Raw genomic sequence first — 26404 nt, forward strand, 5'->3', positions numbered from 1 at the left:
GGTTGTGGGTGCAGAGCTTTTTTTAATGTGAAACCAGGCCTTTTCTACTCAGTGGTAGTCACTCCATAGATAATGTTGCAGATACACTGATCGGCCAAAACATTAAAACCACTTGCCCAATATTGTGTAGGTCCCCCTCATGCCGCCAAAACAGCTATGACCTGTCGAGGCATGGACTCCACAAGACCTCTGAGGGTGTTGTCTGGTATCTGGTACATGTTAGCAGTAGATCCTTTAAGTCCTGTAAGTTGTGAGGTGGAGCCTCCATGGATTTGACTTGTTTTTCCTGCACATCCCACAGATGCTCAATCAGATTGAGATCTGGGGAATTTGGAGGTCAAGGCAATACCTTGAAGTCTTTGTCATGCTCCTCAACCCATTCCTGTACAATTTTTGCAGTGTGGAAGGGCACAATATCCTGCTGAAAGAGGCCACTGCAGGGAAAACCGTTGTCATGAAGGGGTGTACCTGGTCTGCAACAACATTTAGGTAGGTGGTACATGTCAAACTAACATCCATATAAATGTCAGGACCCAAGGTTTCCCAGCAGAACATTGCCCAGAGCATCACCCTGCCTCTTCCCATAGTGCATCCTGGTACCATCTCTTTCCCAGGTAAACAACGCACACACACCTGGCCATCCACATGATGTTAAAGAAAATGTGATTCATCAGACCAGGCCACCTTCATCCACTGCTCCATGGTCCAGTTCAGATGCTCACGTGCCCATTGTATGAGCTTTTGGTAGTGGACAGGGGTCATCATGGGCACTCTGACTGGTCTGCGGTTACACAGTCCAATACACAGCAAGCTGTGATGCACTGTGTTCTGACACCTGTCTATCATAGCCAGCATTAACTTTTTCAGCAATTTGAGCTACAGCAGCTCTTCTGTGGGATCAGACCAAACGGGCTAGCTTTCACTACCCACACGTATAGTGGTTTTAATATATTAGCTGATCGATGTATATGACATTTAACCAAAGGAGAAGGGTTCGGCCTTGGTTTGCAGTGAAGTCCTCAAGTGATTATATATGAGGGCACAAACGATTTCCTTCACTCTGTGTTGGATAATTCATTGGCCGACAGTGGCTGAGGTCTGGAGTGACAGTCGACAACAGAAAATGTTGTCCATCACCATAAACTTAACACAAAGCATTGGGGTTTCAGCCTTGGACACAAGCACTAAAACACAGATACACACCATTAAGCACCAGCAAATGAGTTTCTCTCTCTCTCTCTCTCGTGCTCTCTGATATTAGTGAGATGCATTTCAACAGAAGAGCGGGATTTCTGCTTAGTGCTGGATTCCCAGCCACACCACACTGAGTGGATGTTGGGGTGGGTGGAAAAGGGGCCAATAGTATCACATTAAGCGCTGGCTATAGCAACAACATGCTATCGTTTTTAGCCCTTCAGCTAGCCAGGGCCTCCCATGGGGGGTGGGAGATGAGATAGTAAGGAGGGGAGAAAGAAACAGAGTGTGTGTAGAGAAGAGATGGTGGGAGATTAACAAAATGAGAAAAATCCCAAAGGGGCAGCAAAGTGAAAGAAAGGACAGAAGAGATTGAAGGAGAGTGTGGAGTGAGTGAGAAGCAGAGCAACCACAGGCTCACAAAGAAACAAAGATACAAAGCACAACTACTGTGTGACTTTGTTGTGAACAGAACGATATGGGATCACTGTAGCTGGAAACAGTCAGTATTGACTACACATTGGGGGTCCGCGGTGGCGTAGCGGTCTAAGCATCGGCTTTGTGTCAATGCAGTTGCCCACTGGGGACTGGGGTTCGTGCCCCGGTCTTGTCAGATCCGACTATGGCCGGACTTGGTGAAGCAGCAATAATTGGGAACGCTGTCTTCGGGAGGGGGGCAGAGTCGGCTTGTGTTCGTCACATGAATGCGTCTCTGTGTGTGTCGGAATAGCAGTGATTCGGCCTGGATTTGCCTTGTCACGAAAGTGGCGAGGCGTCTCCTTCGAGACTGCCGGCCGGAGAGATGTAGTTGGCGAACGCATGCAGTGCGAGGGTGGCTGTTTGAACTAAAATAGGGATCGACTGGCCACTAAATTGGGAGTAAGAAGGGAAAAATCAGAAATAAATGTATTAAAAAAAAAAGTATTGACTGCAAATTTTTAAGTAAGTAACTGACGATTCATCAAAGGTTTATTCTATTGCTTCCATTCATTTGCAAGCGCCAACTACCTCTAGGTGCAAACAGCATCATAAATGAATGGGCAAGATAGGGCTGAGACATGACCACATGGCTAAAAACATACTTCATGTGACTGTACAACCATAAATCTTCTGGTTTTTAGGTTCTGGAAGGCACCATGTCCAGTTACTCTCTAGCTCCATTAATCAATAAAGCCACTTAAGCTTTGACCTTTTATATATATTTTTTTTAGAAGGTGGTGAAGTTATATTGGGGTGGGGGCTTGGTGGAAGACAAATCTCATACTTTTTTTTCCCTTTAGAAAATGTCACGTGACTGGCCATTTGAGCATTGTGAACAGTTGCATGGTCATGACACTCTCCCAGCTGAATCATCAGTATAAACAATTAGCATCTGTATTGAAAAAATTCTAGTTCCTTGAAAAAGAAAGTCAGAGGTCATTTGGACTCGGAGCCAACTGTCTACATAACAGATAAGTCATCTACGAGTCCCAACGTACATTGCGTTTAAGAAACATCCAATCACGAGCTTACAATTCTGTTGCCTGAACTGGTGAAGCTTTGTAACTAGTTAAACTCTCATGTGGATTGAATGGGAAATATTCTACAAGGAACCAGCAGCTCTGCCCACCTCACCATCCACTCCATCCACAGCAAGCCTCTATAGAGCCCCCCCCCACACACACACACCCACCCACTGAGGTGAAGGTTAGGAGGTTAAGGTTAGGGGAAGGGATGGAATTGGGCGTGTCTTGTACCAGTACTGCAGGCTGCAGCAGAACCGTTCTCTATAGCTGAGCAAACGCCAACCGCTGGGTTGAAAGTTGAAACCAGAAGTGCCTTAAATTGCAGTTTAACAGTGGCCACTAGGTGGCCGGCTCAAAAAAAAAACTTTCAATCCAATGTAAGCCAGTTAGGGAATTCCCAACTTCTACCAACAAATACAAAGTTAATCAGTATTTTCTACAAAAAGTTTAGGTCTCAATCGCTAATTCTGAGTCTGGCCCACAGTGCGAGGGTTGTGATTTTGAGAATTATTTTTCCGTTAAGATATTAAGCATTAAAAGAGTGGGCGCATGTGGCTTGATTGACAAGTCTTTCCTCCAGTGATTGACAGGCCACAGTGTATGTAGAGGTCCCACTTCGGCTCCATCCACGCCGCCCCCCCCCCGTTGCCCAAATTTGGGGTTTCTTGCTCCAACTGACAAGATGGCGGCGAGCAACGCCATGCTTCGAAAGGCCCTTTCAGAAACCAATGGGTGAAGTCACAGGTGCTACGTCCAAATTGTTTAGTCTGTGATTTCAATACAGACATGTGACAGGATGACATCGTTCTTAGAAAAAGAGAGTTGAACTTAATTTTCTAAAAATACAAATCATATATCAGTTGCATTTGATAAATTTCTTTTTTTGGATTTCCCCCCCCCTTTTTTTTCTCTCCAGTTGTCAGTTGTACTTGGCTAATTACCCCACTCTTCCGAGCCGTCCTGGTCGCTGGTCTACCCGCTCTGCCGATCCGGGGCGGGCGGCAGACCACCACATGCCTCCTCCAATACATATAGAGTCGCCAGCCGCTTCTTTTCACCTGACAGTGAGGAGTTTTGCCAGGGGGACGTAGCGCGTGGGAGGATCACGCTATTCCCCCCAGTTCCCCCTCCCCCCTGAACAGGTGCCCCGACCGACCAGTGGAGGCGCTAGTGCAGTGACCAGGACACATACTCACATCCGTCTCCCCACCTACAGACATAGTTGGCCATGTCTGCGGGTGTGAAGTCGGACCAAGCACTATTAGGGGGACACCTGATCAAGCCGGAGGTAACACGGGGATTCGAACCGGTGATCCCCGTGTTGGTAGGCAACGGAATAGACTGCTACGCTACCCGGACGCCCCCTCATTTGATACATTTCTATTTAGTATGGACGCAGTGTTTATAGAAATGAGCAACTATAGAACGATAATTCCCTAAAATTGCGATAATTTGTGATTTTGTGAAATTCGCCCCCATTCATTTTACGCTTAGTGTGCTTCGGGCGCCCCTTGTGGCCATTTTTCAGGATGCCGTGCCTTTTGTTCAGGCTAAGTACCTTTGGTATTCACATATTCTCCTGATTAGATACTTAACATAGACATTGTAAAATAGATGCTTTTGCACAGGTTCGAGCTCAATCTAGCTTGTCTGAATCATGTTCTTAGCTAACCAACAGCCAGAAAAGCAAGCTGACACATCAGAAAATCTTGAACAATTTATGAAAATATTGATTTGTTTGAACATGATAGAAGCCCGTCTTACTTGCATCTCCGTTGATGGTGTTTCTGTGAAATCCTACCTCAAATGAAACCACAGGGGCAATACGAGGGAGAGACTAAAAGAGAACAGTGGTGGGGTTGTAGAAAAAAATATATTGTGCAAATTTTCTTACCAATGAGTATAATGTTGATTTTTTTAATAACATCTTTAAAAAAACGTAACCTCTCGCAACAGCATATATTTTAATATGCATTCACTCACACAGATTTTTGGAGGGGTCTCAACCTCCCACTAGTCCAGGCAAACGGTACAGCTAAATGTGAGGTAAGTTTGTGAGTGAGTTGGAAGCCAGGTTCATGAGATGCTTTGCAATTAAAAAAAGAAATGCAAGAAAAGCAAAGAGGGGAGACGGAGAAGAGTGCTCTGGGACTGCTGGACTCGTTCCTGCTCCAAACCTAAGCCCTCTGTCCTCAGTACTGTCAGCGAGAGATGAGAAACTGTGTAAAAAAGAGAGCGATAGATGGGTTGAAGCTTAGAGAGAGGACATATGGAAAAAAAAACATAAATGTTAAGAGGGTATGAAAAATACCAGCGTAGGGGTGTGGTGGGTCTGGGGTTTGCAGAAGGAGGAAGATACAGTGTCAAAAGTGAAAAGCTCAGAGGGAAATTGAGGCTCCATAATGGAAACATAATGGGCTTAGTGTCAGAGTCTTGCAGACAAGCTGGGAGAGGGGGGCGGCACGACGGCCGTCACCCTCTCTTACCTCGAGCTAGCATAACAGGGTTTTGGAAGCAATGAGGAGACAACACTGGGCCCCAAACAGGCTTTAGAGATACAGCACCAGCCTAATGGCTGGATGTGGACAGAATGCATAATAATGAGAGAGTCACTGGTTGTCTCTTTGTGGGTTTGTAGAGCACGGAGCCCCAGACTCAAGTTGAATGCACAAAATGTTTCCTCTCGGTTCATGCAAGACTTCTTTTAGGTTACCTTCTCAAAATGCATAAAGGGAGATGCATAAAATTTCATTGTTGATCCTGTTGAAAAGGCTGAGGCTTCCCAGAAGTGATACATATAGAAAACCATTCCTCGCACACATCTGTGTGTTTTGTGAGGGAGGCAAGATGTTGCAGATGCAGATATGGACACAGAACATGGAACATGTTTCCATCTCACATGTCATAATTCACTTGAGGTAACAGACAGCGCTCACTTGCTTTTCACTTCACTTCATGTGCTGCACAATAATGGGCAAGATGAAAACTGAATATGAATTGATGCTGCTGACTTGAACTACCAATGTTAGCTGACACAGATCTGTGCCTAACTGACAGAAATGGACCCAGGCATTTTTGTTATCCAATGCCTTATGCCCAGGAAGATTTGGCGAGAGAGAGAGAGAGAGAGAGAGAGAGAGAGAGAGAGAGAGAGAGAGAGAGAGAGAGAGAGAGAGAGAGAGAGAGAGAGAGAGAGAGAGAGATAGCGCAAGGGAAAGAGAGAGAGGTATAGAGAGTAAAGGATTATACTTTGTTCCCATTGTTTTGTACAAAATGTGCATTAGCTTCTTTATGAAGCTGTAGTTAAGAACAAGATTAAATGTAGTCTCGTTTGTTGGGGGATGGGTGTTTGTGTTGTGTGATTTGAAGAGGAGAGCCCCAGGCACAGAGAATGTTCTGATTAGAGGGGCTTTAGAGCAAGTGAAGTACATATGGACACGGCCCATGTGTTCTTTATTTGGAGAACATCCAGACCTGTCTCGAGTGACATGCTGGAACAGAGGCAGGCCATAGAGACCAGTTTTGTAAGGGCTTAGGTGTACCGTATCAACTGTATTAGGTTTGTCAACACAGGCCAGCAGCAGAGGGAGATGTGGGTCGAGCGTGTGGATTACGACAGTGGGCAGGACAGCAGAGTGGCGTTTTCTTTCTACTAAATACAATGATGGATGTCAAAATTCACATTGGGAAAAGTCCGTTGTCAGTTTAATGAGCCAAACTTGACTTTTAAAACAGAACAGGACATCAAGGCAACTACTTGCCAAAGTGGTTGGTATAATATTCACACAGCAACAGCATCAGTCACAACCAATATTTTCCAGCATTTAGTAGGCTGGTTTCTTTATGCCATGGATTAAGTTAATTTAGCACATTTAGCTATTTTATGGTCAATTAACACTCTCAGAATATTGGCCTACAACGTACCATTTCAAAGGGAACCACAGAAACTGTATGTATACAGGTAAAGTCATTTCATCAGGTGCAGGCAGTTCATGCTGTCCATTTCTACAATAAAAGAATATTTCTGATTACCTTTTTTACTTTCCAATACTGGTTTTACTCATATTATGAGTGCCGATTTGTGTTGTTTTTTTTTTAGCCTGGCCTTATTACCAACCTAGAAGCTAACAGTAATTTAGCCTACTTTGCAGAGAGAGGTCTAAAGGCTTCGGGAAGTCACAACAATGAAGTCTGACATAAAAGTGTTTCTGCTGAGTACTTTGGGGCATATATATTTCTAAATTACTCCCATAAATCATTGAACCTTTGTAACCCAGACTAAGAAACTGGGTGAGTGGCTGGGAGACAGGCCAGTGAAATGGCAAGGACTTTTTTTTTCTCAACTAAAGCAAATATTTCTTATCACACTTCAAACTCATCAAACTGACATCAAATACCTGCTCAGCAAACCAAAAGGGGGGGGGGAATCAATGTTAACAACTCTGTTTAAGACTTTATTAGCGGTATATGACAAACAACCAGGTCATTCATTGGAATGTAACACAACTGAACATGAACAAACTGCAGTAACTGAAACTGTCAGAGGGGGTCTGACTTAGACTGAAAATGCTGGCTAGTTATCAGACGAGAACAGAGGTCAATGTATTTATATGCAACAAAATACTTGGGGTGAGCTCGATTTTGATGTGCCTGGTAATTCTGGGTGGCACAGCATCCACCTCTTTTGCTCTGCAGTTTTCAAATCAGCAGAGCCAGGTAAATCAAACGCACCTCAAGCATTGGAAATAAGATAAAATCAAACACTTTTGCACTCATTGCCTACTTGCTGCTGGGGCTGAGGAGAGTCTCTTAAGGGATAAGGAGGAAGGTGGAGGGTCTGATGGGATCTGGAGTGAGATTGGAGCTGGGCGAGTGCCCTGAGACCTAGCCTTTAGGAGCAGTGTACTGGCGCAGGAGAGAGGAGATGGCGCTGGATTCGGTAACCTCCTCGGGGAGAGAACCCTCCAGATCTTTGATGGATGGGTCAGCACCGGCTTTCAATAAGAGCTCCACGATGTCTGCAAATTCACACGCCGATGCTGCAGGAGAGAGGGAGGTAAGAGAGAGAGAGAGAGAGAGAGAGAGAGAGAGAGAGAGAGAGAGAGAGAGAGAGAGAGAGAGAGAGAGATACAAGACAAGGTAAACATACCAGCATATTACTGTTAAGCAAGGTGCTTAATAGCCATTTTACTTAGCACTGTGAACATACTGTGGGATACTCTCAGGTGTGAATGTATGTGACAATATGGTGCATGCATGTGCAGCAAAATCCTTCCATCGACTCCCGTATTTTCACAATGTGTGTCTGGTGTGTGTCTGTGTGGGAGTCTATAAACGGCCAAACTAAAGCACTTGGGGCCGCGATTCTTTTTGGAGGTTATCGGGGATGATCGGGGGCACCTATAAAAAATAGTAGAACATTAAAATTATGCATTATATGCGGAATATGCATAAAATATGTGGAATCCCTTCAGAATCCTGAGCAGTTCAACAAGATGGTGAGCTCTGGCTACGTCACGCCTCGGCTCTTTCCGTCGTTCGCACAAACCTCGCGTTCTTAACGGGTTGCTGGATGGCGGGCGGAGACAGCGAGCAGCGTTGGAAATGGAAAGCGTCCGTGAAATAAGCCACAACGTCAGAGTCGTTTTTGCATGGGTCGAGCACGGGCGTACTCGACCCATGCAAATACGACTCTGACGTTGTGGCTTATGAGTAGAAGGTACTTTCGCACCTTCTACTCATATATTTTCGGAATGTGTGTGTGTGTGGTGTTAGTGTATGTGTGTTAGTGTAGATAGCAAGACCGAAAACTAAAGCATTTATGATCCTAATTTCTTTTGGAGGTGGTAGGTATTGTCTCAGAGAGTAAGGGGAAAATCCCAGAAAATTAAAATTATGCGTAATTATGCATAAATATGCAAAATATGATTTTTTCTAAAAATGGCTAAAAACAACTTCTCGGCATTTCAGATGATTCTGAGCATTTGGGGGGAGGGAGTTGGAGTGGGGGGGGGTTAGGGGCAGGGGGAAGGCGGTTAGCTGGCAGGATGAAGAGGAGGGAGATTTAGACAGGTGGATAGCTAATAAACGTCATGATCACCGCAACTTGGTTGCGGGTCACTTACTAGTTGATAAATAAAGAATAAAAAAGTGATCCAATAGGGGTGTCTGGATGGTGTGGCAGTCTATTTCTTTGCCTACCAATCGCCAGTTCAAATCCCCATGTTACCTCCAGCTTGGTTGGGCATCCCTACAGACACAATTGGCCGTGTCTGCAGGTGGGAAGCCGGATGTGGGTATGTGTCCTGGTCGTTGCACTAGCGACTCCTCTGGCCGGTCAGGGCGCCAGTTCAGGGGGGAGGGGGAACTGGGGGGAACAGTGGGATCCTCCCACACTCTACATCCCCCTGGCGAAACTCCTCACTGTCAGGGGGAAAGAAGCGGCTGGTGACTCCACGTGTATCGGAGGAAGCATGTGGTAGTCTGCAGCTCTCCCTGGATCGGCAGAGGGGGTGGAGCAGCAACCGGGACGGCTCGGAAGAGTGGGGTTATTGGCCAAAATTCAGTTGGGGATGGAAAAAAAAAGGGGGGGGGGGTTTCAGAAAAAAAAGTGATCCAATATCCTCATGTTTCATTAGCGGGGAATCTAATGGATAAGGTAACACATAAAATCAGAAAAGGTTCCAGTGAAATTAGTTTATTGGTGGTGCCACAGTTTGATACAGTATGTACAGTCCAGTAGTTAATGAAAAGACCATCTGCAGGTCCTGCAGTGACATTGGCCTGGACCTGTGGTTGCCTCAAACACTTCATTTCTGCTCCACTGGCAATTTGTACCCCACTAAAAGCTACAAGGGGCCTCTTTACCTCTCTCTCTTTAAGAATGGGGGGGGCTTCCACTTTCTTAACCCAGTTAGAGGGTCCTCACATTGCTGATGCACCTCCAGACCATTGTGCACCCCATCCCCCCATCTCTCCCCTCTCTGTATCTCTCTCCCTCATTCTGAGTGCTCTTTTTTTTGCCACCGTCAATCGTTCATTCCTTTTAAAGAGCAGCCTCCGTTCTCTGCCATGTTCGCTGATGTCAGCAGCCATGTTGATTGACAGTCAGGTCTTTTAACCTCCAGCCCAAGCCTGGCTGGCTAGCAAAACTGTGTGTGTGTGCGTGCGCGCGTGTGCTTGGATTCTGTGTGTGTGATAAAATAGAGCATCTGCATGAGTTGTATACCTTTTGATTATGCACCTAGGAGTGTATTTGTGTTTGTGTGTGTGTGTGTGTGTGTGTGTGTGTGTGTGTGTGTGTGTGTGTGTGTGTGTGTATGTGCATCTAGCTGTGGATGTTCACATTGTGTGTCCAGCCTGTATACTGCAAATATAATGCATACAAAAGTATGTATAGTATGTGTAGATGTATGAGAGCGTGGAATACAACTAGTGCCAGTCATTGAACCAAATCAATGAATAAAATCTTGACTTATTCCTGTAGCCTTCCTCCGCCTTCTCTAAACAGTATTTTATTTTGCTAAGGGGGTGTGTGTGTGTGCGTGGCCGGCGTCTCGCCGAGGCCTTTGGCTGTAAAAAGCGCGTGGCCCTCAGGGGAGCCGTAGAGGAGGAGAACAATTTATGGTGAGCAGTAAACCCCCGATTAATCACTTGCCAGCCACTGTGGCCCCTGTGCAAAGAGAGGTGGGAATGAATTTTCATTCTCTGCTATTTGTCTCCTGGAGTTCATCGCTTATGTTTATTAGTCATCTTTTTATGCCCCATCCTCAGGGCTTCCTCTGGCATATAGGTATGGGTGTGTGTGGTTTTCATTGGTGTGTGATGTGTTTGTGCATGTTACGTGCTTGTTTGTGTGTGTGTATTTTTTGAGTGTGTGAGCACGTGTATGACTCTCCAGGCTGAAAATGGTGGGTTATGGTGACGCGTGCCCACAATGACGCCACCAAGCATGGGGACAGATGGTGTGACAAGCCCCCCCCCCCCCCAACACATACATATATATACACACACACATGTGCAAAACCAACCAACCAACCACCCACCCATCCACCCAAACACACACACACACACACACACACACACACTTGGGCTCAGAGGACAGGGGAACCGCCCCTCAGGGACTTGTGTGTAGTGGGGCATGAGGGGGTCAGGGGAGTCTGAGGAGTACTGCTGATTTCCTTTGGGAGACCTGGTGATTATTACACACATGCGTGCATGTGGGCACCACACACACACATGCACACACACACACACACACACACACACACACACACACACACACACACACACACACACACACACACACACACACACACACACACACACACACACACGCACGCACACAAAGAGAGAAAGCACTCAGGTGTTCACAAATGTACCAGTGCACCTACGCCATTGGATGGACACACATACACCCTACAAATACACACAAATGGATACACCCATACGCAGGCTCAAACACACACGTGCACATGCACACTGATTGAGAAGAGATGGAAACAAGGAAGAATGAGCAAGACTCTGATAGATGAAATGCACCTGAAAGAAAAACCCATGGAAAAATAAGATGTGGAGAGAGAGACAGAGGGAAAAAGAAAGGATGGTGAGGATGAATTCGAAACGATGTGGGCCAAAGTGCAGGGGTTTACAGAAAGCAGGTCATATTAAGTGGCTGGCATCTGCAGGGTACATAATAATGTAAGTGTACAATATATTTGAAGGGCTTTGCATGACAGTGAGATATCCATTTTAGGGAGAGAAAATAGAAAGAAAAAAACCCACCTACACTCATAGTAGCACAGACGAGCACAAATGATGGGACTTTTTCAAAACTGGCAAATTTTGGGCATTTTAGTGTGAGAATATGAGAAGCCTCCTTACCATAATGCAGCGCTGTCTGTCCCTCATCATCCTGTTAAAACAGAAAAACAAGTCTTCACTTCATCAGCCAGCGAAGACATTAACAATTCAATATCATACATATCATATCACTACAATAGGATGCATTGTAAGACGTGGGTGTGAGGAGAAAAAAAAAGATAATTCAGTCAGTTTTAATGTCCCGCTTGTCAACAGCAAAACTTGCCAGCCGCTGATGGAATACCAGTTGTTACTTACTTGTAGGTTTTAAACACCTTTCATGGTGTCAAATGGCAGATTATGGAAAAAAGATTAGCTATTGATCTGAGAAGTATAAGACCAATGATTAAGGATCACTTCCAGTTTTCATCCACCTAATCCAGTGAGCCAGAGGAACACCACACATTATTGTGGAGCCACCTCCAGCATCGTCCGTAGCCTCCTGCTGCCCCAGGCCGTGACTCTCCTTCCTGGGTCAACATAGTGTGGCAGCCACCTCAAGTGCCTCTAAGTCCTCGAAAAAAGTGAGAGGAGGAGAGGGCCTGGGCTGGGGTTGAATGAGGGTGGGGGTTCTTAGAGCGTGCTAAATGAATTAGCCGTGGAAGCTAATGTGACCCTGACACACAATACCTCGCAGACACAGAAAGGAAGACTTCCAGGAAGGGGCTCGCTGGAACAAGTATGGTGGTCTGTTGCAAGTGTGTGTGTGTGTGTGTGTGTGTGTGTGTGTGTGTGTGTGTGTGTGTGTGTGTGTGTGTGTGTGTGTGTGTTTGAATGCTAAAAATTAAACTTGAGAACGAGGTTAATGGCAGAAGTGTAATTCTTGAAAGTATTGCAGATATGCGTGTGTTTGTGTCTGTGTATGTAATAAGACACAACATACTGTATGATCAACTGGCATCACCAGGGGGATTGGTTCTTAATCACCTTCCCAGCCAGCCTTTTTTAAGTCTAGGTGTTGATAAATTGGCCTACATGTCTATGGACTGTGGGGGGAAACCGGAGCACCCGGAAGAAACCCATGCAGACACAGGGAGAACATGCAAACTCCACACAGAGGACAACCCGGGATGACCCCAAAGGTTGGACTACTCTGGGGCTCGAATCCAGGACCTCCTTGCTGTGAGGTGACCACGCTAACCACAGCAGCACTGTGCTGCCAGACAATGATAATAATAAATAATAATAATAATAATATCCATCCATTATCCAAGCCACTTATCCAAAGTCGGGTCACGGGATGCTGGAGCCTATCCTAGCAGTCACTGGGCGGCAGGTGGGGAGACACCCTGAACGGGCCGCCAGGCCATCACAGGGCCGACACGCTCACACACACTAGCGACAATTTTAGTATGGCCGATTCACCTGACCTACATGTCTTTGGACTGTGGGAGGAAACCAGAGCACCCAAAGGAAACCCACGCAGACATGAGGAGAACATGCAAACTCCACACAGAGGACACCCCGGGACGACCATTAAGGTTGGACTACCCTGGGGTTCGACCCCAGGACCTTCTTACTGTGAGGTGACTGTGCTAACCACTGTGCCACCATGCCACCATATATAATAATAATAATGATAATAATAATAATAATAATAATAATAATAATAATAGAGGTTTAACAAGCATTCTTTCTCCATGAAACTATAGGGGAACAATTACTCTCTATGAAAGTGTTTGTGTCACTTTTTAATATCAAAACTGAGCTTTTTGTCTGTACAGACAAACTATAGCACAAATATAAATATACACGTTCCTCACAACCACTTTCACAACCAACACAACAAAGCTAAGAAGTGCCTGCTGTTCATTCCCGGTTGATGCCAAATCTGCCGCTTGTTTGGCATTGGCAAGTGCATACTAGTTATGATATTATTTTACTCAGCAGTTTCATTTTGGAGACTTTGGACACGGCAGCATCGATGGATACAACTTTAAAATGGTGTCGATTAGGGTCATGGAATACAAGCCTTAAAACTTTCCTCTCAACTGAATAATAACAAAAAACCGAGTGCCACGGTTAGACAGGTTACATGATTTTTCCATGATCTATGACTTCTCAATTGCAGGCTTGGGAGTTATTGAATGGCTATTGTGATTGGTCATTCCTGAAAGTTGAACAGGAGGTCGCTCAGCAATGCAATCGACCGTTGATCGTATTGGACATTACGGGTAATAACTTTTAGCTTGCACTTTCATTTTGACTTACAAAGATGTGGTTTGGATAATTGGGTAAAATTGGACTTGTTCCATGGCTCCATAAGACACCGTTGTAAAGACACATCCAGCGGTGCTGCCATGTCCAAAATCTCCACAATGAAGTAAAATGATAACATTACAATGTGTAAAACATCATAAATGTTAAGCACATAAGCAAAATTTACAAAATTAAGACTCAGGTGTAAAAAAAAAAAAAAAAACATGGAACAGTCCCAAATTATTAAAGAGATTTTCCACCAATGGCTTTGATTTCTGATCTTGTGAAGTAGAAACTTCCTCCTGTTTTTGCTTCATAGATCCTTGGTTCCAATTTTCTTCAATTCCCTCATCTTATTTCTCTTGTATTACTTTTTACCATTGCTCCCCCCTGTATTTCTACTGCCAACTCCTAATCATTTCTTTCTTTTGTCACTGTTTTAACTACCTTGCCCACCATCCTTACGCTGTGCACTGCTGTCTTTCTTCTTCTCTTTTACTCAGAATCCCTTCTTTTTTTGGACCCCCCCCCTTTTCTCCCCAATTGTACTTGGCCAATTGCCCCTATTTTCTGAACCCATCCTGGTCGCTCCTCCACCCCCTCTGCCGATCCGGGGAGGGCTGCAGACTACCACATGCCTCTTCCGATACATGTGGAGTCACCAGCCGCTTCTTTTCACCTGACAGTGAGGAGTTTCGCCAGGGGGACGTAGTGTGTGGGAGGATCATGCTATTCCCCCCAGTTCCCCCTTCCTTCTGAACAGGCACCCTGACTGACACAGAGAAGGCGCTAGTGCAGCGACCAGGAACATACCCACATCCGGCTTCCCACCCGCAGACACAATCAATTGTGTCCGCAGAGACACCCGACCAACGGAATAGAGACACCCGACCAACGGAATAGACCACTACGCTACCCAGACACCCCACTCTGAATCCCTTCTTACTGAAATGAGAACGGTGGATATGGAAGTGACTTTGCCTGGGAAAATGTAAGGCATGATGAAGGTGGGATTTTCCAAAAATGAAAGCACGCTTGTATTGGAAGCATGAGGAAAGTTGTATCTACTCTATATCAAAATAAAGTCAAATTAAGGATGGGGAAATCGAAACATCCCCGGACATGTTTCAATTACGTTGCCATCATCATGTCTTCACGTTTTTAGATTTCCCTATCACAGAGCGCCTTGTTTACATCCCTGTTTGCACACATTCTGCCAAACAAACCACCAAAGTGTGACATAGGTTCCACTGCCTTGCAACACTAATGGGAAAATTAATTGGGGTATGAAATTATTGCCTCAAACTATGTCGAACACCTACCAACACGGGGATTGCTAGTTCAAATCCCTGTGTTACCTCTGGCTTGGTCGTGCGTCTTTACAGACACAATTGGCCATGTCTGTGGGTAGGAAGCCAGATGTGGGTATGTGTCCAAGTCACTGCACTAGTGCCTCCTCTGGTCGGTCAGGGGGAGGGGGGACTGGGGGGAATAGCATGATTCTCCCATGTGCTACATCCCCCTGGTGAAAGTCCTCACTGTCAGGTGAAAAGAAGTGGCTGGCAACTCCAAATGTATTGGAGAAGACGTGGTAGTCTGCAGCCCTCCCCGGATTGGCACAGGAGGTGGAGCAACGACCAGGACAGCTCAGAAGAGTGGGGTAATTGGCCGGGTACAATTGGGGCGAAAAAAAAAGGGGGGGGATGTCTAACACCAACACTATTTTCCTAAAGACATTTGGATTTAACATTGACATCTGTATTTGTTGAGGTGGGTGTGAACCAATTTTGAAACTGCAATGAAAAATTCTGACGAAATCGCTAGCATTAACTAGCTTAGCATTTCAGCATTTGACACGCATATGACTTGCACTGCATGTTCCAGCAGGGAGATAGAGGTTGTGGTCAAGGAGACTAGATACTATAGGAAGAGGTTTGATATCCTACTAAACCCCATTGAGTAATTTGGGTGCATCGGGTAGGAAACTGGTGACAATGGGAATGCTTCGTGCAATCAACTGAAGACTCATCATTGGTGGCTTCTAATGTCAATCACAGAGAAGCTGTCAACAGCATGTTTGGGCATCATCCCCAACCTCGAACTGCGAATGCTCTAGCATTTCACTTCATGGTTTAACCTGAAACTCACAATAGTTTAGAGATCAGAACATTTCCTTTTGTTTGAATATCATTTAAATTGTAATTGTATTAACTTGATCGAGGCATGACTCAATAAGGCCCACTTAAGGAGCATGTAACAAGATATCTTCTTAACCAGAGGTTACCTTGTCCCATAGAAAACAATGGTCTGCTTAGTAGCAAAGCAGATGAAGAATTATTTGCCTGCTTTTTGAAATTTCTAGATTGCATTCAATGCCTATTGTTGTGGTTGTAGGCATTAAGAGAAATGGTGGCTTTGTGAAACACATCAGCACTTAAGTTTGTTAGCAAATATACATTTCAAATTAGACGATGTTAATGAAATATATAAGACAGTTAATCTACAGTTTGTTTTTGTTTTTTTGGATTTTTTCTTCCCAATTGTATCTGGCCAATTACCCCACTCTTCTGAGCCATCTCGGTCGCTGCTCCACCCCCTCTGCTGCTCCGGGGAGGGCTGCAGACTACCACATGTCTCCTCTGATACATGCCGAGTCACCAGCCACTTTTTTTCAACTGACAGTGAGGAGTTTCACTGGAGGGACGTAGCGCGTGGGAGGATCACACTATCCCCCCCCCCCCCGAACAGGCGCCCCGACCGACCAGAGGAGGTGCTAGTGCAGCGATCAGGACACATACCCACATCTGGCTTCCCACCCACAGACACGTCCAATTGTTTTCGGTCGCAGGGACGCCTGAAAAAGCTGGAGGTAACACAGGGATTCGAACCGGAGATCCCTGTGTTGGTAGACAATGGAATAGACCGCTACACTACCCGGACACCCCCACCCAACAGTATTTCTAATGTCTTGTTTTACAAGTTTAAACACTGAGGCCAGACATGGTGCTGCTCTTGGAGGCCTCCAAGCAAGTTGTCCTCTTGGAACTCACTGTCCCGTGGAAGGATTGCATTGAGGAGGGCAACGAGAGGAAGAGTGCGAAGTATGCTGAGCTGGTCGAGCAGTGCTGCAACAACGTACAAGGTGCAAGCCCACTGAGTTAGGATGCAGAGGGTTTACTGGCTGGTCCCTCTGCAGGGCCTATAAAATACTAAGCATCACAGGGGCCAGCAAGTGAAGGGCCATCAGGTTGGTCGCTGATGCAGCCGACGTGACCTCAAGGTGGCTGTGGATCAGGAGAGGTGATCCGTGGGTTGGGTAGTGCTCCCTGGACACAAGCTGGAACTTGATCATCTCCACCTGGGTCGCCTGGGTGAGGGTGTCTGATTGTTGAAAGACTCGAAACACCCAAGGACCCCAGGTTACATCACTGAGGATGTGTCCAGGTGCATTGCAAGATGTACTCTAGAAAGGACGAAGCGAGTCATAAATGGGAACCAGAAATCCTATTCATTTTTGCCATAGCTTAGAAAATAATGGATCCGGAAGTAATTTGAAGTCCTGATATGATGACAACACTTAGGCGGTCTATAGCATATCACACTTTTTTGTCTTTACTCTCATACCCAATCAAATCTAATTTCCAATACTTCCTGTCCTCTTTTCCCCTTCCGTCTGTCTAATTCTGCCTCTCCTCCATCATCTCTCTTTCCTGCTAATCCCCCTTTTCCTGTCTGTTCCCTTGCTCTGGAAGGTCCTGGTGAAGAGTGATCCTATTGTCTCTCTCTCTCTCTCACACACACTCTCTCTCTCTCTCACTCCCTCTCTCTCTCTCAGGGGCAGCACTTTAGGGACCTGCTGATTGGATTAGAGCTTTCTATTCCCTCTGGGTGGATCACAGAACACCAATGCAAATCACCATAGATGGAAAAGCGAACCACACAGTTAGCTCAAGACAACAACGCTATGTGTCTGACAGTTAAATTACAGCCCATCAACCTATGTTTAATTGTGCTTTGGTATACATATGGTACCTGTGTATGTTTTTTTTTTTAGCAGAAAGCACAGTAGAAAAGCAAGGAGTTGCATAGGTTGGTTCCACAGGTGATTGTCTTAACCAATTCACTATAACTGGAGTAGTCAACATGAAATTAAAGCTGAATAAGTTTATTATACTATGTGAGTGCATTGTACATCCCACTATATTAGAATTCTTAATGGACACACCTACACATCTACATACACACACACACACACACGCACACACACACCACACACACACACTGGCCTCAGTACAATAGAACAGTGACAGATGTTTATCGCAAGGGTCAAGTGAAAGACCTTGATGCACATAAATACATACAGTTATAATTAAAGTGTAAGGGGTTTAAGCCCTAATCTTCAGACAGCACTAATCTGTAGTTAGTCCATACACACACATGCGCCAAAACACACACACACTAACGAACACGAAATTTCATACACAAATGTACACACACATACAGGGACAATATCCTAAAGCTATACATTGCACACAAGTTTGACAAATTACAGAGTAGTCTATTGGGACTAAAAAAAAAATCACAGGCTTGAAAAAGCAGTAGCATGTATAATCAAGTCCAAGTTTGTGTTGGCGCATGTTTTTCTGTGTGTGTTGTTGTTCATGTTTGCAGAGAGTGCATGCCTTATGCATGTGCACGTGAAGGGTCAGTGGCCTGTCCTCTCTACGTTCCCTAATGCTCTGGCATCTAGGGTGGGAGGGGTGGGTGGGCTTGATGGAATCACAGGAAATTGGATTGTCCTCTATTTGCTTTGGAAGCACCCCGGTAGAGAGACTTACCCCAATACATGTACCTGCAGTCAGTTACCATAGCATTGCCGTACACACCAACAACCCCCCCGCCCATCCCTGTCTCCATCCCATTACGGGGAGGCATGTCGGACCAAACCTCTGCTTTCACGTGTCATCCAAAGTTTCTCCTTGCACAGCAGAAATGCTGGGCCGGATGTCAGCAGAAGGCTCAATAAAGCAGGCATCTGCACAATAGCTGGAGGAGAAGAGGTCCGGCACTGTGTAGCCCACTAATGGAGCGCTCCAATATGCTTAGGAGCAGCAGTGCAGGGTAGGGACTGATGCATCCGAGTGCATGCTTGGTTTTGTTAAATTTAACTCGCGCTAATCTATCATCTCTACTGTATGAACGACATGAAGCAAGATGGATAACAGGGGAAGAAAAAGAAAGGGATATAGTGTCATGGATACATACAGAGAGATACTAGAGTCTAATTTCTTTAAATCAAACTAGTAACCACAGATCCAAATGACTCTCTGTTGAGTCAAGAAAGAGAGACAGTGTGACTTTGTGCACATGCATGGACACAAGAATACACTTAAAGGAATGTAAAATGTAAGGTAAATACAAGGTTAGTAGCTTGTAATACTATTAACTTTTTATATAGAGCCTACATGAAAAGTTTCAGGCATGTTTACTCATTTATGAGAAAGTTGTGTTGCTTTTCTACTGCCTCTAGGGGGCGCCATGCAGACTGGTGCCTGCTGCCACAAAGGGCCCAATACTGAAAAACTCCACTGGTGTAACTGTTTAATACAGAAGGGGCAAAACGTGTATATTGAAATCAACATCTGCAGACAAGATGGCAGAGAGTGACTCAGAAGGCAGTGAGTACAAATTAGACTTATGGTATCTTTTAGCACAAGAAAATGACGCAAAAAAATTGATGCAATCAACGCAGTTGATGCAATGGTTTGCATCCCATTACTTTAAGTCTTATTTGCCATGTTTCATCAATTCTGCTTCAAAACTGACTTTCAGAGACAGATATCTTAGTTATATGAGCTCATTATTTTAAATCATTGGTATGAATTGTTAATTTATATCAAAATCTATCTTCCACATTGTACTTCAACTGTGGGTTTACTTTTTCCTTTAAGTCTATTAGTAAGTCTGCCTCTGCTTCTTCACGTGTTTTCATGGTGGTGAGGTCTCCAGGGGCTTCTTCAGTCAGATTATCCTCAATTGCTGAGAAAGCAGGGAAGGCCAGACAGATTGAAAAAGAAAGTGCAACAGAGGCAAACAAATTTTTGAGATCCTGCTTGTCCACAGAGCAACAGGCACCCATAGGGATGGTCACAGATGTTTGTGTTTATTTCTAAAAAACTGGTTTGCTAGAGGGCGGCATGGTGACACAGTCATTAGCATGGTCGCCTCAAAGCAAGAAGGTCCTGGGTTCGAACCCCGGGGTTGTCCAACCTTGGGGGTCATCCTGAGTCGTCCTCTGTGTGGAGTTTGCATGTTCTCCCCGTGTCTGCATGGGTTTCCTCCGGGTGCTCCGGTTTCCTCACACAGTCCAAAGACATGTAGGCCGTACTAAATTGTCCCTAGGTGTGTGTGTGTTGGCCCTGTGATGGACTAGTGGCCTGTCCAGGGTGTCTACCCGCCTGCCGCCCAATGACTGCTGGGATAGGCTCCAGTATCCCACGACCCTAAGTAGGATAAGCGGCTGGATAATGGATGGATGGATGGATGCTTCACTAGGCTGTGCCGTCAGTCACTCTCCCTTCACAGATCTCACACAACTGGCCACGGCTCCTCTAAAGTTTCCACTGTGCCATGTTGCACAAAATATGGGGTTAGATCTGCTGAACGCAGCAACCCAAGCCATGTCGGAGAACGACTTCACCGAGTTGTAGATACATTAGGACACAGAGGTGTCCGAGGTCATCTCTGTCCACAACTAGGTTTTGGTCTGCTCGTCTCTCAGTCAGTTAATATGTTTGTCTATCAGTGAGTGTGTCCGCCCAGACAAGAGATTGCAGACAGAGGGTAAAGCTCTGTCAAATCCACCACCATCTGTAGAGCCTGCTGTAGCATATGAGACTGAAGGGAGGGCAGTGTGTATGTACGTATGTGTGTGTGTGTGTGTGTGTGTGTGTGTGTGTGTGTTACCATGCCAGCCTTAACCACAGACACTAAAAGCCTTTTTGATATCATACCACATCAACGGCCCTGGGCATATGGTAGGTGTATTCTAAAAGCCATTGTGGGATTTTACCCTCTTAACACCATATACTATGTCACTTTCCAATCTAGTTCTTTTTCTCAATAAAAAAAAAACATGTTCCTTTTACCTCCATCCCTCTGTCCATTCTTTCTTTTCTCTCAACCTTCAGATATACAATATTGTACTATCTTTCTAACTCTACTATTTCTTTACCTGAAAACCATTCCATCAACTCACTTTTTTTTTCTTCCTCTCATCTTTTTCACAGTCAGCTTACTTTCCACCCCACCCCACCTCCCTCCATCCAACTGTCCCTGACAGCAACATTAAACAAGTGGGAAAATGGACAAGCAATTATGATTTATGATCAATGCATGCAGCGGCTGCTGACTTTTATAATGACAGTAGCTTGGGGTTTGGTGGGGGGCTGGGGTGCAAGAGAGATGGGAGAGCCAGAGAGAAAGGGGAGACAGTGAAAAAAGAGCAGTGGATGAGAAGAGAAATAGAGAGAGGGAGGAAGGGAGATGAGAGATGGTGTAGGGAGAGAGGGAGAGAGAGAGAGAAAGAGAAAAAGAGAGAGTGGTCTCCAGGGGTGTGTTTGGATGATGGGACCGCTTTGGGGGGGAAAATCGATGGTCGGCTGGGACCATTCGAATGCAGAATCCAGCAGCAGACAGCATTATGATGAGCAGGTGTCATTAATCAGCCAGCCACATGTAGATATAAGAGAGATGGAAGAGAGGGATGATGCTATGATATCAGGTCTGGTTTCCACTACTGTCCCACAACCTCACTTCTGGACCAAACAGACAAACCACATTGAGTCTATCATGAAGCAATGTTCAGATGTTTTTTTTGGCTACAAAGCATCATGTTCACAAAGTTAAGCATGAGAGTGTGTGTGCATGTATAGAATGTACTGTAAATGTTTGTGCTTGCACTAGCATTAAGCCGAAAGATGATACCCGTGTTTTGTGTAGCTGTATGTGCGTACATGCACGTTTAACCTTCTTAGCTGTTTGTTCATGCCTGTGCAGGTGTGTATACTATGTGTGCGTTTACTCTTAGACGGTCTTGAATGTGTGAGTGTGTTAGTGTGTGGCGGGAGAGGCCCCTGTGTTAAAAGGATCGTCAGACAGGGGCCAGCCCTAATTGAATCTGGGTCTCCTCTCTGAGTGGGGGAGAGTTAACCCTGCCACTCAGCGTGTGTGTGTGCACTGCCACCCATGGACAAATTAGCCCCAACGCCACGCTCTCCACCCTCCACCCAGCATGGAACTGTCCTTCAAGTGCCCGGGCCGACCCTCAGCATCCACACTACACCTCTCCTGCCTGTCTGTACACTTCAGGGCGTCCGTGTCAGAACCACTGCTCTGTCGCTCAACACCGGTAAGACCATATTGAAAAACAGCTCCCGCAGCATTTCCAAAAGCTGACCGCACCTTCACCTGACTAAGTGTTATTTTCCTCCTCCGCACTTGAAGCAGTGAGCTTAATAACTCTCCTCCTCCCTCTCTCTCTCTCCAGCAAAGCCTCTGACACTTTCTCAATACTCTTCTCTTCCCATTTTCTCTCTCCCAATGCCTCTTATTCTCTCACTCTCAACTCCCTTCCTCCCCCTCATTCTCCCCGTGCACATTATCTTCCTCCTCCCCCCCTCCCCCCTATCCCCCATTCTGTCGCCAAGCTTGCTTGTTCCCATGGGACACCCTAGCCTCCATTAGAGCCATCAGAGGAGAGCGTCGGGTTGGGCTGAGAATTAACATTGCCCGAGCCCCGTCTGTCCTCCCGCGGCTCATCGATGATGTTTAAAAAGAAATATATGAAATAAATAAATACATAAAAGAGTGTAATATGAAAATCAATGGCCAGCCAGTGGGGGCTGCGGCTGAGGCATTTGGAGTGAGGGGCTCATAAAGCTGAGTACCGTGGGAGACTGATGGAAGGCAAAACACTTACTTTGTTTATTCTCTCTCGCTCTTTCTCTCTCTCTGTCTGCATCTCACTCTCTTTTCCCCTCTCTGTCTGAAACGGTTGAGGACAGCTTAAATGCTCCCGACAATTTATGTGGACGGTTAAGAACGATGGGAATCAAATAGTTGAGTGTAGGCAAGGCACAGCCAGTGGCCAATAAGACAAAACAACAAGCTGATGATGGCTAAGGAGGACTGTTACCTGCTGGAATGGCTCCTCAGGCTGCACTATTACTGTCAAGCCACCGGCTCTTTTCTAAGTGCTCGTATTATAGATTCATAACTGCATCTGGGTCCGGTAGGCCCTTTTAACATGGCACGGCAACAGTTTTCATTTCATCAGGCCAAGCTAATGTACATCACATACTAAATATGAACCACATAAGCCCGGCTTACAGTCATGTATTAAAGATGGGAAGTGTTGCAGATAGTGGCTAAGTTGTCTGTACGTGCGTGTGTGTCCATGGGGGTGGGGGGGTGGAGACAGAGAGCGAGAGAGAGGGAGAGAGAGAGAGAGAGAGAGAGAGAGAGAGAGAGAGAGAGAGAGAGAGAGAGAGAGAGAGAGAGAGAGAGAGAGAGAGAGAGAGAGCGAGAGAGAGAGAGAGAGAGAGAGAGAGAGAGAGAGAGAGAGAGAGAGAGAGAGAGAGAGTAATGGGAGGGTACTACCCTTTCTCATACTTTCTGTTATCTTTATAATCCTCGACCTTTAAAGGACCTGTCTGCTAGATTCTCCTCTATCCTATTTTAATGCAATCTAGCTCAGCCAAAATAGAATATGGACATTACAAAATGTACACGCACACATGCACTCACACACACAGACACACATAAACACAGTAACAGATGCATGTATAGCTGCCCTACACACTGGAAGTGAAAGCAGGCAGGCAAAGAAACACACATGCATTCACTTGAAAATGCAGGCGAGTCATAAATTACAGTTGGGCTGTCACCGGGCCTATTAAAAAGAAGAAGCCAGGGCTGGCTTTCTTAGATATCTGTATTAATGTGTGCACTAAGCTGTGGGAGTGTCCTGGAGACCAGTATTAATATGTGGCAGGATGCCGAGAGAGTGTGAACCCGCTGCTGTAGCCGTGCCACCCTGCCTGCATTTATGCCCCACCATTTTGGGAACTGTGCCATGCTCATGCTGCAGGCTGCACACATAGGCACATTTGTGTAGACGGGTTCGCGCGCAATAAATAAAACGTGAGCAATAAGTAAAGGGGGACTAAAAATAAAATACTAAAGATCTATTCTGTGATCCCTCAATGGATTCGTTCTATTCCGTCACTCTCTCTCTCCCCAGCTCACCTCCTCACTCCTAAACACCCGACACATGCTGGGTGAGAGGGAACACACAAACTCCCACCACGAAACACACACGCGCGCACACACATGCACATACACCCACCCACACACACACACACACACACACACACACACACACACACACACATACATACATACACACAATTTTGACAAATCCTGCTGGATATTTGTTATGACTGGGCTGACTGAGCCATTAGTTATAGGAGGCAGTGCTGGGAAAGGGGAGGGATACAAACGTGTAATAATACCTTCACCATAGAATTTCAATCAGCCACTGTAGTGTGTGTGTGTGTTTCTGCTTTTACCAGTTTAATCACACAGGTAGTTGACACCCTGGTAGAGGACAATGTTGAGAGGATTGAGTACTCTGGCATGTACTACCATGGCATGTGTAGCTTAGCTTGGGTTGAAAAAGATAAAACACAATATCTGCACAAAAACAATGTGGCTACAATGTGGCCAAACATTGTGACTGGTATCAGCTGTGGCAAATGCTGATACAGCCTTTTCTACATATTTTCTCTTCCAAAGCATAAGAAATGTTACCAAATGTGTGCACTGGGAGAATGAGATGCTAATGCTTCGATTTGCTCAGTTTGATTAAAATGAAACATTTTCCCCCCGACGTACAACTTGATTTGTAGAGAATGGATTTGGCACAGCTCGAAAATACCTTATTTAGGAAGTGGTCTGAAACATTCTTTCCTCTAAGAAAAAAAAATACTGTAGCCTCTGGCAATTTGGTAATTGCAGCAGTCCACATTGCAACTTTTTATTTATTTTTTTATATCTATGCAAAGCTAAAACATACATCTGCAGCAGAACTTATGACAGTACGGACGCAAACAACAGGGTGTTTTACTCCAGCACGGTGCTAGACAGTGAGTTATGATGTGTCACAAAACTACCTGCCCTCTAATGAATCTTGAAATCATTAAAACCACTTCACATTTTACTATCTTCCCATTTTAAATACGCACACCTTCAGTCATGACTGCAAAGACAAACCTTCAATTGGGAAATTATGATTTAAGATCATATATTTTAAAAGGTGGACCTTGACAATATTTCTTCAATAATGTACATTTAAAACAAAATCCTTTGCAATTATCATTAATAAGTGTCGGACAGATACTGGAGCAGCAAGCGTCTGGGTTTTATTGCTAATCACATTTAGACTGTTTTAACGAATGTTCAAATGTTCATCTAACGTAAAAATATCCATTTAAATAAATGACCGGTTCGGATTCAGTAAGGACTAAAATGATGAACCGCTAACTTTTAGGATATATCGTCTGTGAATAATAAACACAAAAACATCAGCAAAGTGGCACCGAAGCACAGAGTCTCGGTCTCCTCCCCCTGCACGGTACAACACATCACATCGATAACAAATTGAGTTACACACACTTACAAACACTGTTGATACCAACATTCACTTAAAGTTCTGCCTTACTATTATATAGAATAAATGTACACTATAGAAAGATTCCCGTTTCAATGAGCCAGTCTGTGTCTTTTGTCTTAACCTTCCCAGGTCTCGTTCATCTTAAACACACACCTTGTGTAGTGAGTTTCCTGGTCTGCACGCATGCAGACTGTGTGTTTGAGTACTTGTTGTGTGTTCTGTAGCCACCAGTCGTGGGCCACCCAGTCAGATATTTATTACTATTGATCCTGCTGGTCCTGGCTGGAGACTTTTGTTCTACCGCGCTCGAGGCTCTGACCTCAATTAAGTTATGAATTTCTATCTGATAGACTGGGAGCGCTCGGGGCCCGCCGCGGCCGCGCTACCACGCTGGATTAATTAGAATTAGCAGTGCTGCAAGTCGTCCCCCCCGCCTCATGGATCATGTTGTTTTAATATAAAGTAGAGGAGGGAGGCTGGGAAGGACGGGGGCTGGGGGGGGGTGATGGGACAGTTTAAAAAAAAGGGGGAGGTGAGAGAGGGAGAGAGAGACGAGGATGGGTTGAAAGGAGATTGTGAAAAGGGCAGCGGGCATAAAACCTTATTCCACCTCTCCCTCCGATCGCCATTTCGCTCGCTTCACAATGTTTCCTTCCTGTCATTGTGTTTGTGTTGTGTTAACCTGCAACTCACCTGTCCGCCTTCTTAGTCCCTAATCCCATCTAGCCTGCCTGTCTCCACAATTTCCGTCTTTGTGTTCACACTCTTTAGTCTGATATTGTGTGAACCTACTTAGGACCATTCCTGACCCTAAGTAAAAAAAGGAAAAAAGAGAAAGCAGACACACTGAGATACTGCATCTTGGTGGGTCTTGGAGAGTTAACCCCTTCCATTGAGTTCTGGTGATCAA

The 26404-nt window shown here is 45.3% G+C and overlaps 1 protein-coding gene across 1 annotated transcript in view; it reads right to left on the reverse strand.

Annotated features, from left to right (window-relative positions):
* Window positions 1-6390: 6390 nt before the first annotated feature.
* acbd6 (acyl-CoA binding domain containing 6) overlaps window positions 6391-26404 on the reverse strand; it is a 40998-nt gene continuing 20984 nt past the window's right edge. Inside the window, exons 7-8 of the mRNA XM_056277396.1 lie at window positions 11583-11613; window positions 6391-7738 (exon numbers count right to left, since the gene is read on the reverse strand). Coding sequence (XP_056133371.1) covers window positions 7584-7738; window positions 11583-11613 — 186 coding nt within the window. The 3' untranslated portion in view covers window positions 6391-7583. The remainder of the gene's footprint in view (window positions 7739-11582; window positions 11614-26404) is intronic.

Source organism: Lampris incognitus, chromosome 3, assembly GCF_029633865.1.
Source record: "Lampris incognitus isolate fLamInc1 chromosome 3, fLamInc1.hap2, whole genome shotgun sequence".
NCBI lineage: Eukaryota > Metazoa > Chordata > Actinopteri > Lampriformes > Lampridae > Lampris > Lampris incognitus.